At 43.4% G+C, this 13,293-nt stretch overlaps 1 protein-coding gene across 1 annotated transcript in view; it reads right to left on the reverse strand.

Annotated features, from left to right (window-relative positions):
* The window catches only part of npr3 (natriuretic peptide receptor 3), a 38,366-nt gene that overhangs the window by 8,105 nt on the left and 16,968 nt on the right, over positions 1–13,293 (reverse strand). Inside the window, exons 2-4 of the mRNA XM_031300492.2 lie at positions 11,637–11,759; positions 10,538–10,713; positions 7,842–7,977 (exon numbers count right to left, since the gene is read on the reverse strand). Of these exons, the coding sequence (XP_031156352.1) occupies positions 7,842–7,977; positions 10,538–10,713; positions 11,637–11,759 (435 nt within the window). The remainder of the gene's footprint in view (positions 1–7,841; positions 7,978–10,537; positions 10,714–11,636; positions 11,760–13,293) is intronic.

The raw sequence follows: 13,293 nt of genomic DNA on the forward strand, positions 1-13,293 counted from the left end.
CCTCACTGTTTATCCATGGCTTCTGATTAGGGAAAGTGGTAATCCGTTTGAGGATGGAGACACTGTTGATGTTTGAGTTGATACAGTCCAGAACGGAGGAGGCATATGAATCAATGTCCGTGTGGAAGTCGTGGGTGGCCTGAGTTGCGAACACTCTCCAGTCAGTGTTTCCAAAACGCTGCTGAAGTGCCGAGTCAGCTCCCTCTGGCCACACTTTGACTGTCCTTACTGTTGTTTTAACACGTTTGATGAATGCTAAATACTTGGGCAGTAGAAACAAAGAGAGGTGATCCGAGTGTCCTAGATGGGTGAGGGAAGCATCTCTGTATGCATCAGCCACATTTGTGTAGACTTGGTCTAAAATCTTTTCTCCTCTTGTGGGGCATGATACATTTTGATCTAATGCATTTTGATCTTAGGCAGTACAGTCTTTAAATTCGAGTGGTTGAAGTCACTCGTTTTGTTAACATAAATGCACAAACCCCCACCTCGGGTCTTACCACAGTCATCAGCTGTTCTGTCCGCACGGAGGAGGCAGCGTCCAGCTAGCTTGATAGAGCTGTTGGGTAATCCACTGTTAAGCCAAGTTTCTGTGAAAATCATGATGTTGCAGTCCATAATCATTCTGTTTGTGGTGATCCGCAGCCACAGTTCATACATTTTGTTCACCAGTGAGCGAACATTGGCGAGGAAAAGGCTTGGAAGAGCGAGTCGATGTGGAGTTAGCTTTAGCCTTTATTGTCTCTTATGCTCCATTGCATAGTGGCACATTCTTCCCTGCACTGCTGTCATTAGGGGTCCAAGCCCGAGTCTGTAAGAACGGGCAATAGCAAAGCTATGCCGTTCATACAGCAGGGCTGTAGAACCCTATTGTTTTTCTAAAGGTTTTTATTATTATTCTTCTCTGCCTAAAACTCCGACTACAGCCTAAACCGTACATGGTGGGGAGTTGCCGTTTTCAGGACTGGTCCCAAACTCCGCAAGGACCTCAGGCGCAAAAATTGACCCACTTCCACCACTAGGTGGCGCTATAGCAGAAAAAACGCGTTTGACCCTATAACTCCCACACCGTACACCTGACATTTAAAATCCATATATCCACGTGTTCCCTGGATCCAACTGAATCACGTGATATAGGCCACAGCCATTTCCGCCTAGACTTTTATGCGTGAAAAATCGCGATTTATCAAAAACCTACTTTTTCGAACTCCTCCTAGACCGTGCGACCGATCTGCACGAAACTTGGACCGTAGCATCTCCAGACTGACCTGACAAAAAGTTACTAAAAAGAATTTTTATAAGATAAAAATTGCGCATATTACGCATGAACAAATTTGTGTAGCTAACTATGAAAACACCAACTTTGCCATATCTCAGCCAAAATAAATGATATCAACCCACTGGAGGACTCCTTTGCTTTTTATGAAAATTGGTCACTAGGGGGCGCTACAATTACAAAAAGTTTATATCTCATGAACGGCTCATCCGATTTTTACAAAATTTGATGGGTGCCATTTACGGTGACTCCTGAGGCCATCTCTAGAGTAGGGTACTGAGGGGTCAAAGTGGGCGTGGCCTATGGGACCCAAGTCTAGATTCACCACTTACACTAATGTGAACAACTTTAAATTTGCAGGGTAGATAGACAATGAGTCATGGACCACACCTACCAAAAATTACACATGTGGACCACTAGGTGGCGCTATAATGTTTTTTTACCTTTAACTCCCGCATTACACATCGCACATTAGAAATCCTTACATCCACGTGTTCCTTGAATCAAGCTAAATCACATCATCATAGATATAGGCCAGGCCCATTTTTGCTTAAAATTGTTTTCGCAATATCGGCCAATGCGCAAAACCAACTTTTTCGAACTCGTCCTAGGCCGTGCGACGGATCAGCACGAAAACTGGTACGTAGCATCATCAGATCGACCTGACCAAAAGTTACTCAAGGAATTTTGCTACGTTAAAGTATGCACATTTGACGACCCAACAAATTTTCATAGCTAGCTACCACACACGTATCATATCATATCTCGTCCATCCATCTTCTTCCGCTTATCCGGTAACGGGTCGCGGGGGTAGCAGCTCCAGCAGGGGACCCCAAACTTCCCTTTCCCGAGCCACATTAACCAGCTCCGACTGGGGGATCCCGAGGCGTTCCCAGGCCAGGTTGGAGATATAATCCCTCCACCTAGTCCTGGGTCTTCCCCGAGGCCTCCTCCCAGCTGGACGTGCCTAGAACACCTCCCTAGGGAGGCGCCCAGGGGGCATCCTTACCAGATGCCCGAACCACCTCAACTGGCTCCTTTCGACGCGAAGGAGCAGCGGCTCTACTCCGAGCTCCTCACGGATGACTGAGCTTCTCACCCTATCTCTAATCATCATCTCTAAGGGAGACGCCAGCCACCCTCCTGAGGAAACCCATTTCGGCCGCTTGTACCCTGGATCTCGTTCTTTCGGTCATGACCCAGCCTTCATGACCATAGGTGAGGGTAGGAACGAAAACTGACCGGTAGATTGAGAGCTTTGCCTTCTGGCTCAGCTCTCTTTTCGTCACAACGGTGCGATAAATTGAGTGTAATACCGCACCCGCTGCGCCGATTCTCCGACCAATCTCCCGCTCCATTGTCCCCTCACTCGCGAACAATACCCCAAGGTACTTGAACTCCTTCACTTGGGGTAAAGACTCATTCCCTACCTGGAGAAGGCACTCCATCGGTTTCCTGCTGAGAACCATGGCCTCAGATTTAGAGGTGCTGATCCTCATCCCAGCCGCTTCACACTCGGCTGCGAACCGATCCAGTGAGTGCTGAAGGTCACAGGCCGATGATGCCATCAGGACCACATCATCCGCAAAAAGCAGCGATGAGATCCCCAGCTCACCAAACTGCAACCCCTCTCCACCCCGACTACGCCTCGATATCCTGTCCATAAATACTACAAACATGATTGGTGACAAAGCGCAGCCCTGGCGGAGGCCAACTCTCACCTGAAACGAGTCCGGACACAGCTCTCGCTTTGGTCGTACAGAGATTGGATGGCCCTGAGCAGGGACCCCCTCACCCCATACTCCCGCAGCACCTCCCACAGTATCTCCTGGGGGACCCGGTCATACGCCTTCTCCAGATCCACAAAACACATGTAGACCGGTTGGGCATACTCCCAGGCTCCCTCCAGGATCCTTGCGAGAGTAAAGATCTGGTCCGTTGTTCCACGACCAGGACGGAATCCGCATTGTTCCTCTTCAACCTGAGGTTCGACTATCGACCGAACCCTCCTTTCCAGCACCTTGGAGTAGACTTTACCGGGGAGGCTGAGAAGTGTGATACCCCTGTAATTGGCACACACCCTCTGGTCCCCCTTTTTGAAAAGGGGAACCACCACCCCGGTCTGCCACTCCTTAGGCACCGTCCCCGACTTCCACGCAATGTTGAAGAGGCGTGTCAACCAAGACAACCCCTCCACACCCAGAGCTTTAAGCATTTCTGGACGGATCTCATCAATCCCTGGGGCTTTGCCACTGTGGAGTTGTTTAACTACCTCAGCAACTTCCACCAGGGAAATTGACGACAATCCCCCATCATCCTCCAGCTCTGCCTCTACCATTAGTCGGATTTAGGAGTTCCTCAAAGTGCTCCTTCCACCGCCCTATTACCTCCTCAGTTGAGGTCAACAGCGTCCCATCCTTACTGTACACAGCTTGGATGGTTCCCCGCTTCCCCCTCCTGAGGTGGCGAACGGTTTTCCAGAAGCACCTTGGTGCCGACCGAAAGTCCTTCTCCATGTCTCCTCCGAACTGCTCCCACACCCGCTGCTTTGCCTCTTTCACGGCAGAGGCTGCAGCCCTTCGGGCCCTTCGGTACCTTGCAACTGCCTCCAGAGTCCTCTGGGATAACATATCCCGGAAAGACTCCTTCAGTCGGACGGCTTCCCTGACCACCGGTGTCCACCACGGTGTTCGTGGGTTACTGCCCCTTGAGGCACCTAAGACCCTAAGACCACAGCTCCCCGCCGCAGCTTCAGCAATGGAAACTTTGAACATTGTCCACTCGGGTTCAATGCCCCCAGCCTCCACAGGGATGCACGAAAAGCTCCGCCGGAGGTGTGAGTTGAAAGTCTGTCGGACAGGGGCCTCCTCCAGACGTTCCCAATTTACCCGCACTACCCGTTTGGGCTTACCAGGTCTGTCCAGAGTCTTCCCACACCCTCTGACCCAACTCACCACCAGATGGTGATCAGTTGACAGCTCTGCCTCTGGTACTCTCTCTGGTACCAAGTACACTTATGAGCATCCCTATGTTCGAACATGGTGTTCGTTATAGACAATCCATGACTAGCACAGAAGTCCAACAACAAACAACCACTCTGGTTTAGATCAGGGAGGCCGTTCCTCCCAATCACGCCTCTCCATGTGTCTCCATCATTTCCCACGTGCGTGTTGAAGTCCCCCAGCAGAACTATGGAGTCCCCCACTGGAGCCCCATACAGGACTCCATTCAAGGTCTCCAAGAAGGCTGAATACTCCGAGCTCTTGTTTGGTGCATACGCACAAACAACAGTCAGAGTTTTCCCCCCCACAACCCGCAGGCGTAGGGAGGCGACCCTCTCGTCCACAGGGGTAAACTCCAACGTAGCGGCGCTCAGCCGGGGGCTTGTGGGTATCCCCACACCCGCCCGGCGCCTCACACCCTGGGCAACTCCGGAGAAGAAAAGAGTCCAACCCCTATCCAGGAGTATGGTTCCAGAACCGAGACTGTGCGTAGAGGTAAGCCCCACCAGATCCAACTGGTAGCGCTCCACCTCCCGCACAAGTTCCGGCTCCTTCCCCCACAGAGAGGTGACGTTCCACGTCCCCAGAGCCAGCGTCTGCTGCCCGGGTCTGGTCCGTCGAGGCCCCTGACCTTCACTGCCACCCATGTGGCAGCGCACCTGACCCCAGCGGTTCCTCCCACAGGTGGTGGGCCCATGGGTTGGAGAGAGAGGTGCCACGTAGCTTTTTCGGGCTGTGCCCGGCCGGGCTCCGTGGCAAACCCGGCCACCAGGCGCTCGCTGACGGGCCCTCCATCTGGGCCTGGCTCCAGACGGGGGCCCCGGGCTTCCTCCGGGCAGGGTCACTCCATCTCTACCTCGTTTTTTCATAGGGTTTTTGATCATATCTCGGCCAAATTAAATGTTATCAGCAAGGAACTTGAGTTCATTGTTCAACATGCCACTATGATGCTCTGTACCAAATTTGGCGAATATCGGCCTTTAGGGGGCGCTATAAGCAACGTTTATTTGTTTTGGCCAATAACTCAATGCATTTAAATGGGAAATTTGCATATGCCCTATCTCTGCCACAGTAAAAGCAATATCCCACGAAACTTGTGGTGCTTGTTCGTCATGCGGCTCTGAGGCTCTGTACCAAATTTGGCGAAGATCGGGAGATAGGGGGCGCTATAATCAACGTAGACCGGTTTTGGCACTTTAACTCAATGTTAATGGGGTATTTGCAATGGAAATGTACCACAGACCTTGCAGCTCACACTTCTCAATAATTACTGATGTTTGACTCCTACCATTACATTTTGACAAAAGTTGCTAAACCTTCACAGTGGACAAATGCAAATCTTTTACTCACTTTTTCAATCCAAAATCAACACCATTCGTAGGAGCCGATACCGTGCAATTAAACATTGCAGTTGGTGCTAAGTGGAGAGTCTGTCATAGTGTGATTGGTTATGTTGGTGTCATTGATTCTTAATTTCCCATGAAGCATCCACGGAGGAAAACATAAATCAGCGTCTATGACGCCGTTTGCAACAACGTGACCACCTCCCCTGCCTTGTCATGGCCGAGTCGTCGTTGCAAATGAGAATTTGTTCTCAATCGGCTTACCCGGCCAAAATGTTGAGTGTGGATTGCTGGACACTACTTGCACTCTATGGTTGCCATCTTTGCTACAGAGCGGAAGCTACAGGACCAGCAAAGTTTTTTTTTTTAAAAGTCGTGAAAGTGGCGGGCAAGGAAGCTGCAACGGCAAAACACGAACTTTTCGATAAGTACCACTATACTGCCATCAGATAGTGAGAAAACAAGCCGGGCAAACAACAATAGATGGCACTAATGCTCCACCCAGCTGCAATTTACCATTACACAGGAGAAGAAGAAGAGTCAATTCCTGTCAGTGCATAACTGCCATGCCCGATTTGAGACAACACTACCCTGTTGAAATTTACGTACTGCACAACTGTGTACAGTCTACTACATGTAAGTGCACTTATGGAAGTATCGGAATTGAGACACAAAAATGGACACACCAGTCCATTTGTCAGGATCAATCCCTGTGCAATAACTTTGTAACACCAAACATCATCTTTTCAGTAAAGTATATATTTAATAGTGTTAAAAACAACATTTAAACATGTAAATATTTGTATATACACTGTATACACTGTAATATCCACCTACCTCAGATATATACAGTAGGCAAACTGTTTATTCCAGGACCATTTGCACTGACCTATTGTCTTACTGTTTACAATTCTCATAGAGCTGTCTGTTCACATGTATGTATGTATGTATGTATGTATGTATGTATGTATGTATGTATGTATGTATGTTTATGCAAATGTATGTGTATGCATATATTAAATTTTTATATACAAATTTATATGTGTACATAGTCAAATGTTTATGTTTACCTTGTTCAGTTTTGTTGTCCTTGTTGTTAACCGTATGTTTATTTTTTGTGTACTTGGTCATTCAATTTTTATTTTCCCTTGCGGGATTAATATAGTATTTTAATTCAAACCTGGTTTCTTTTAATTTTAGAGGGTATGATTTTTATTCTCATTATCTGCCGAAGATCTTCCTCATTGTCAGTGTTTTGGTTTATTTTGTAAAAATAAAAATAAGTTTGATGGAATTTTAAGAATAGAGGTAAAAATAAAACACCATGATATGGATTACATTTTGTACTTATTTGTAATCTGCAAGAGCCTTTATCATTTCAAGTGATAATTGTAAAAAGAAGTGGGTAGACCAATGCACTGATTTTAGACTTGGTAAAAGTGTGTGTGTGTGTGTGTGTGTGTGTGTGTGGGGGGGGTTTGGGGTCTAAATTCATAACTTTAAGAAGTGGGTGCGACTTGTCCCACCCTTATATAATGACTCTGACGTCCATGCTGTCCAACAAATTATTCTCTATCCCTGCATTTCTCTCATGTGGAGTCCCTCAAGGCTCAGTCCTTAGTCCCCTCCTATTTTCCCTCATCAATCTCTTTCCACTGCTACGTGGTTGACACACAGCTGTACTTTCCCATCCAACCCAATGACCAGTCTGGACTCACTACCCTTGCAAGATGTCTGAATGATATCAAAGGATGGAAGGCTAACAGCCAATCAAAGCAAAACATATCATACTGTTTAACTTCCCAAACTCCACCAGCACCACCATCCAGTCCCTTAACCAGTTACTCAATCACATCAAACTCTATGCAAACCTTGAAATCACTTTGTAATTTGATAAACAGGTTAACACGGTTATAAAATCTAGCTTCAGTACCCTGTACCCAAATATCAGGACTTTCTTATCACCTTAAGATTTAGAAAAAGTCATCCATGTTTAAGCCTGTGACATCATGATGATTTGCTTTTTAAAGGAAAACAAAAAGCAAACATGCCACATTTTTTTGTTAATCTACTTTTATAAGCTTTGCAATGCTGTATATCATTTTAAGGATATTCTAAATAATTCTACTTAGATTTTTGCATTAGATTTTTACCAAACCACATTAGTAACATAATCATAGTGGCAGTCATCACTGATTCAGTGTGAGCAGTGTGTTTTACCTTCAAAAGTTCTGTTCCACATGCGTGAGGTGATCTCTGATCCGTTGTTTTTACTGTATCCGTTTTTCATGGCTTCATGCAAGGCGATGGCATACAGCAACATGGCATCATGGAATCCCTCAACAAACATGTTGACCTGAAATGGAAAATTTCACATTGAAATTACACTGAATGGCAGTCAAACTGTATATTTAAAGCTGGGGTCGACGGTTTTCTGAAAGAGGCAAAAAAAAACAAACATAATTTGAAAATACAGCCCAACTCCAGCGGCTCTGTTCTAAGCCCGTCCCACCAGACGAGCACAGGCATATGCACGTGATTCATCCCGTCATTGTGATCCCGATCCTGTTACATAGATGCAATTCTATGAAAATTACTGTCCTGTTTTCTTTGCAAACTTGTGGGTTGTAAAACCCATTAAGATGGCATACTGTGATTGCAGGCTTTATGTTGCCACATGAACATGAACTTAGCCGAAGTCTTAAGACTTTGGCTACGATTAGCAGAAGGCAAAATATTTTGTCTCTTTCTCTGAAATGCTTTAACGATATTAACGATGCCATTAAGTGTTTTATTGCGTTTATTGTCTCTCTTTTAGACTCTTTTGATAAGTGCCTCTTTCTTTTTTGAGTTGCTTTGCAGTCTTGGCAGTTGTTGCCAATGCTGGAATATCAACCTTTTCTGCAGGATTTTTGCGCACCTGCATTTTTAGAACAGACAATAGGAACGTCCTCTCTCTGAAGTGTTCTGTGATTGGTCAAAGTAGATTTTCTAAAGCCTGATAACAGAGCCAAAAGGAAGTGCAGACGTCTAGTTTTCTCTCAGACCACTTGAATTACAATATGGTGAAAGCTTATTATTAGGGCTGTCAAATGATTAATTTTTTAATCACGATTAATCGTTGAATTTCTATAGTTAATTGCGATTAATCACATGTTTTATCACATTATTATATTATATATAAAATTCCATACCAGTGTATCTTGATTGGGAATCAAATGAATGCAAAGAAAGTGACTTTTGTTTGTGAATCTAGTCACACATTTGAATCTAGAGTCAATATAGTGTGCAGTAACTCCTAAATAATTTTGATTACTCACTGACGTCCAGTGATCACCTTGCATCACTTTGCAGCAGTTCCAGTTGGGCTGCTTTCTCCGTGTCGTACAGACTGTGTATGCGTGAAACTACTGTCCCCCTCGACGGTAATATATAAGACGGGTCAGAACATGCCAATCGTAGTCTTTAAGACCCGAGTCTTCTACGATGCTGACAGGTCTGCAGTTAGTTGCCACCCATTTTGCAAGAGCGGTAGTAATTTTTTGGGATTTGGTTTCATCCACAGGTTGGCAAGTAGCACTCTCCAAAATAGTGCTTTGCCTGAGCCTGCTAGCATCAACCTGAGTCACGTTAACTGTACTACTATGCTTAGCTCGTAAGTGGTAGCTCAAGCTTGACGTGCTTCGGTGATATTTTAATTCGGCTTAACACAACGTGCATATGGCTTTCGACCTGTCCGGAAGTTTTGGAAAATAAAAAGCGCCATTCAGAATTTCGTTGCTGCTGTTATTCTCCATCATGCCTGCAGCCTGCAGCCTGCAGCAGCAGGATGAGTTACGAGGAAGTATGGCAAAGTGCGGCAAAGGGTCAAAATAGTAGCCTGTTAGGCATGACACGAAGCTGAGTGAAGTGAAAATAAATTAATAAATGGCGGCATGCAATTAATGCGATTAAAAAAAAATGTACGCGTTATGATCGGCCCTTAATCACATCGCGATTAACGCATAATGCTGACAGCCCTAATTATTATGAATTATTTAAGCCCAGTGACGCCATAGGAAAACTGCCTACCCCAGGCCTAAATTCCACTTTTGCCTAAAACACGTGCTTTGTAGAATTGATAACTTAAAAATGTATAATATGCAATGCTTTTCCTCAAAAATAATGTATAGACCAATACAAAAGCAACTTCACTTATGACCCAATAGTGTGTGGGTGTCTGTATCTGCCGAGACCCTGCCCTCTGCCTGGATTCTCTTTATATTTTCCTGTGTGCAGGATGTTTCTGGACGTGCTCAAAGAGCCTGGACAAAAGTGTAAATATATACAGTATATGACCAAATTGCAGACCAAATAACTGCAAAACTATGGAACTATCAACAATCTCCACTAACATTGGAAAAATGCTGTGATAAAACAAAAGTAGCCCACTCTGACCAATCACAGTTCTTGCTGTCTCCTTGTGGTATAACCGCTATAACCCCGACATGTAGTGTTGTGGTAATTTTCTGAAAATCAGATTTGCAATTGGGTGGACATGTATAAAAACTACTTTTATAATGCACAGTGTTATTTTTTTCAGCCACAGAGCGAGTGATGATAAGGTGAGGGCCGGACAAAGACAGCTAAAAGTAGATTTGGCAGGAGTCCATGTAAGATTTAAAGTGAACTACAATGCTTAAGTTGTATATTTTGGATTTTGTAGATTTTGGATATCTGTTTATATTTTTATACTTGCAATTGATATTCCTTTTTTTGCACACTTTTCTACATTGTACAGCAACTGCTGTACAACAACTTCCCTCTGGATAAATAAAGTCTGATCTTATGTTCTAATTTATCAGCATTTACAAATGCATCACACATTAGTCACTAATACTTCAGAGAGATTCCATGAGATAAACAGACATACGTACACTTCCGCAGTCCTTGCAGTCAAGAAACCCAGCTTTTTCAACGGCCTTTTTCATTTCCACTGAGAAGTTTTCAAAGTCGGGCTTGACTGTCCTGAGCAGTGTCACAATGTTCAGAGAAGCAAAGGCCTGCCTCGCATCATTGTCATATTTATCCCCTCTCTTCCACGAGCCATTGCCTAGAATTTAAATCATAAGATAAAGAAAAAACAACATTATCCAAACATTATTGTCAAACAGTATGGTTTGATCTAAATCATTTTTTTAAATACTGATCCCGAGAATTAAACTAAGTGCATCTACAGTGAGGCATGGCTGCTGAGCTTAGTAGCTACAGTGCAGTCGCTACAGGACAGAGGCCTTCAGGTGAAAACATTTTTGAAACGTAATAAACACAATAGCACAACAGACACCAAAATTTCACAAACAAAAGGCAGCTGTTTTACGTAAGAAAACCAACTCTGAACCCCAAAGTCTGAACCCTGCCCAGTTCCCCTCAGATTTACCCTTATTACGATTCTGCAGCATCCATTGCATCAAGTAGAGTGCCTTTATGTGATGGATGTTTGGAGACCCAAAGTAATATTGTGGTTGGGGAGGTCAATGGGCTTGTAACATGTCCGACATTCATGCCAGATTGCAATACAGAATGTTAGCACAATGTTAGCAAACAGCTGACTGAAAAAAAGATTATCATTCATTTGGAATTTTGTTTGTGCCCTCCTGATGAAGGTCACATTTCCTAATTTACTCTACTTTTAGCTCTGGTTTGGTCTCCACCAACTCTTGAGAGAAATTCAAAAATGTTTTACACCATATATTAGAGTGTAAACAGCCTCACTTTTATAGTCATTAAATCAAATCTAATGGCCCAAACGTGACAGTCACAAGTTTGTATTTGTCATTTTCACATTCTCAAAGAGTACAGAGCCAAAACAACAGATAATATGTCACATATGTATGGACTGCACTGTAGATGCATGGAAAGTCATACATTAAGACTGCAGAAAATGTAAAATGATTCAGATGGATTTGGTAGATTTTTTATCATTACTTCAGTTTGTAAAAAACACATTTAAAATTAATGTGACAGTAACTTTACCATAGGAAGAGGCATTGAAGAGTTCAACATTGAAGAAAATATAATTGCCATTGGTCAACCGTCGTCTGTGTGCAGCCAGCATGATCTCTCGTATTTTGTCTGCTCCCATGCACATGATCACCACTGCAGGAAAATAACACAGAGAAAGATGCAGTTATAGCCAATAGCCAGAGTCAGCTTTGTGCATGAATACCACAGAATACAACTCCTTACTGATTACATCGGGACCACAATTGCATTAATTGTATTGTATATGCTAAGAGTACTGATTACTTGAAGGAACCTAAAACACACATTATGAATTGTTATGTTTGATGTTCTCAGCATGTATCAGTAATTTATCACAAAATAATTAACTTTGATATATTTTGGAATTTCGTTCTTAGTTTGTTATATAACTAATGATATAATTATTTAGTGTGCTTAGGATACATATTCAAATCAGTAAATCAAAATAGAAATTCTTAGCGTAAAGAATTCAGACAGGATTTCTTCCTCTAGGGGAGCTGCTGGTTAGGGATTTTAATCCATATTTAATCCATCCGTGGGTAATGTTTCACCACCACCACACTAATTATACAGCTAAAACGACCAACTTTTGTTCTGCACCTGGCTGGTTCTCCTGTGGAGTTGGTTTGGTTTGGTTTTATTTATGGATATAGAAAGACAACAAGCGGGGGGGGTATCCAAGGGATAACATGTAAAGGCGAGAAACACTTTTTTCCAACATGGTCCCTGATGTAAGAGAAACAGGACATACAACACATGCAAACACAGTTCTTACTGCAGGGAGAGCTGTTTTTCCTACTATTTCTTTTTTCTAATCAGTTCAGTGTCAAATTTCACTTTTGTGTAAAAATATAAGAAGTAAAAAAAAAAAAAAATGTCTGATCTGATAGACAGCAACATGCTGCATATACTTTGGCCTATTTGCGAACCAATATAACAATAAAACCAACAGGAGAGCAAGATACTATAACAGCTCCTCAAAATGGGCTGTTGTAATGGCTTTTGAGTCATATATAGCCTATATTTGTTTACATTTTGGCAAATTAGTACCATTTAAGTATGCTGAATTAGCTATTAGCACTTCCTGTTTGCAGTGTACCCATGGATGTACAGAGAACTACTACTGGAATACTTTGATACTGAAGAAAACTTAAAAAAGTGGTGATTCTCAGGCAAATGCTTAAACATCGTTTTTTTCTATGATTCCTAAGCAGATTTATGGATGTTTATTCTCAATAGACATTAGAGATAATGTTATCCTTATATAGTGTAAGTCACATTATTTGATATCAATATGTGCGGAGTCCTTGTGCCTTCTTGCCTCACAGATTTCCTTGGATTGTGGCGGCACCTGGATCGTAGTTGCAGGGATAGTTGGGTCTTTGTAAAATATAGAGTGTGGTTTACACCTACTCTATCTGTAAAGTGTCCTGAGAAAACTTCTGTCATGATTTGACACTATGAATACAATTAAATTGAATGTGTTTCATGTCAGTGTGTTTGATTTGATTTTTTTTTGACAGATATTTATACTTTATGACTCAAATTCACCTCCTGCAGTAACTTTGCCCTGTAACTCTCCTGTTCCCACTGGGGAGGCTTTTGGCTTTCCTATTTGGCTTTGTCCTGCCGAATGTCAATGTCTATT

Source organism: Sander lucioperca, chromosome 2, assembly GCF_008315115.2.
Source record: "Sander lucioperca isolate FBNREF2018 chromosome 2, SLUC_FBN_1.2, whole genome shotgun sequence".
NCBI lineage: Eukaryota > Metazoa > Chordata > Actinopteri > Perciformes > Percidae > Sander > Sander lucioperca.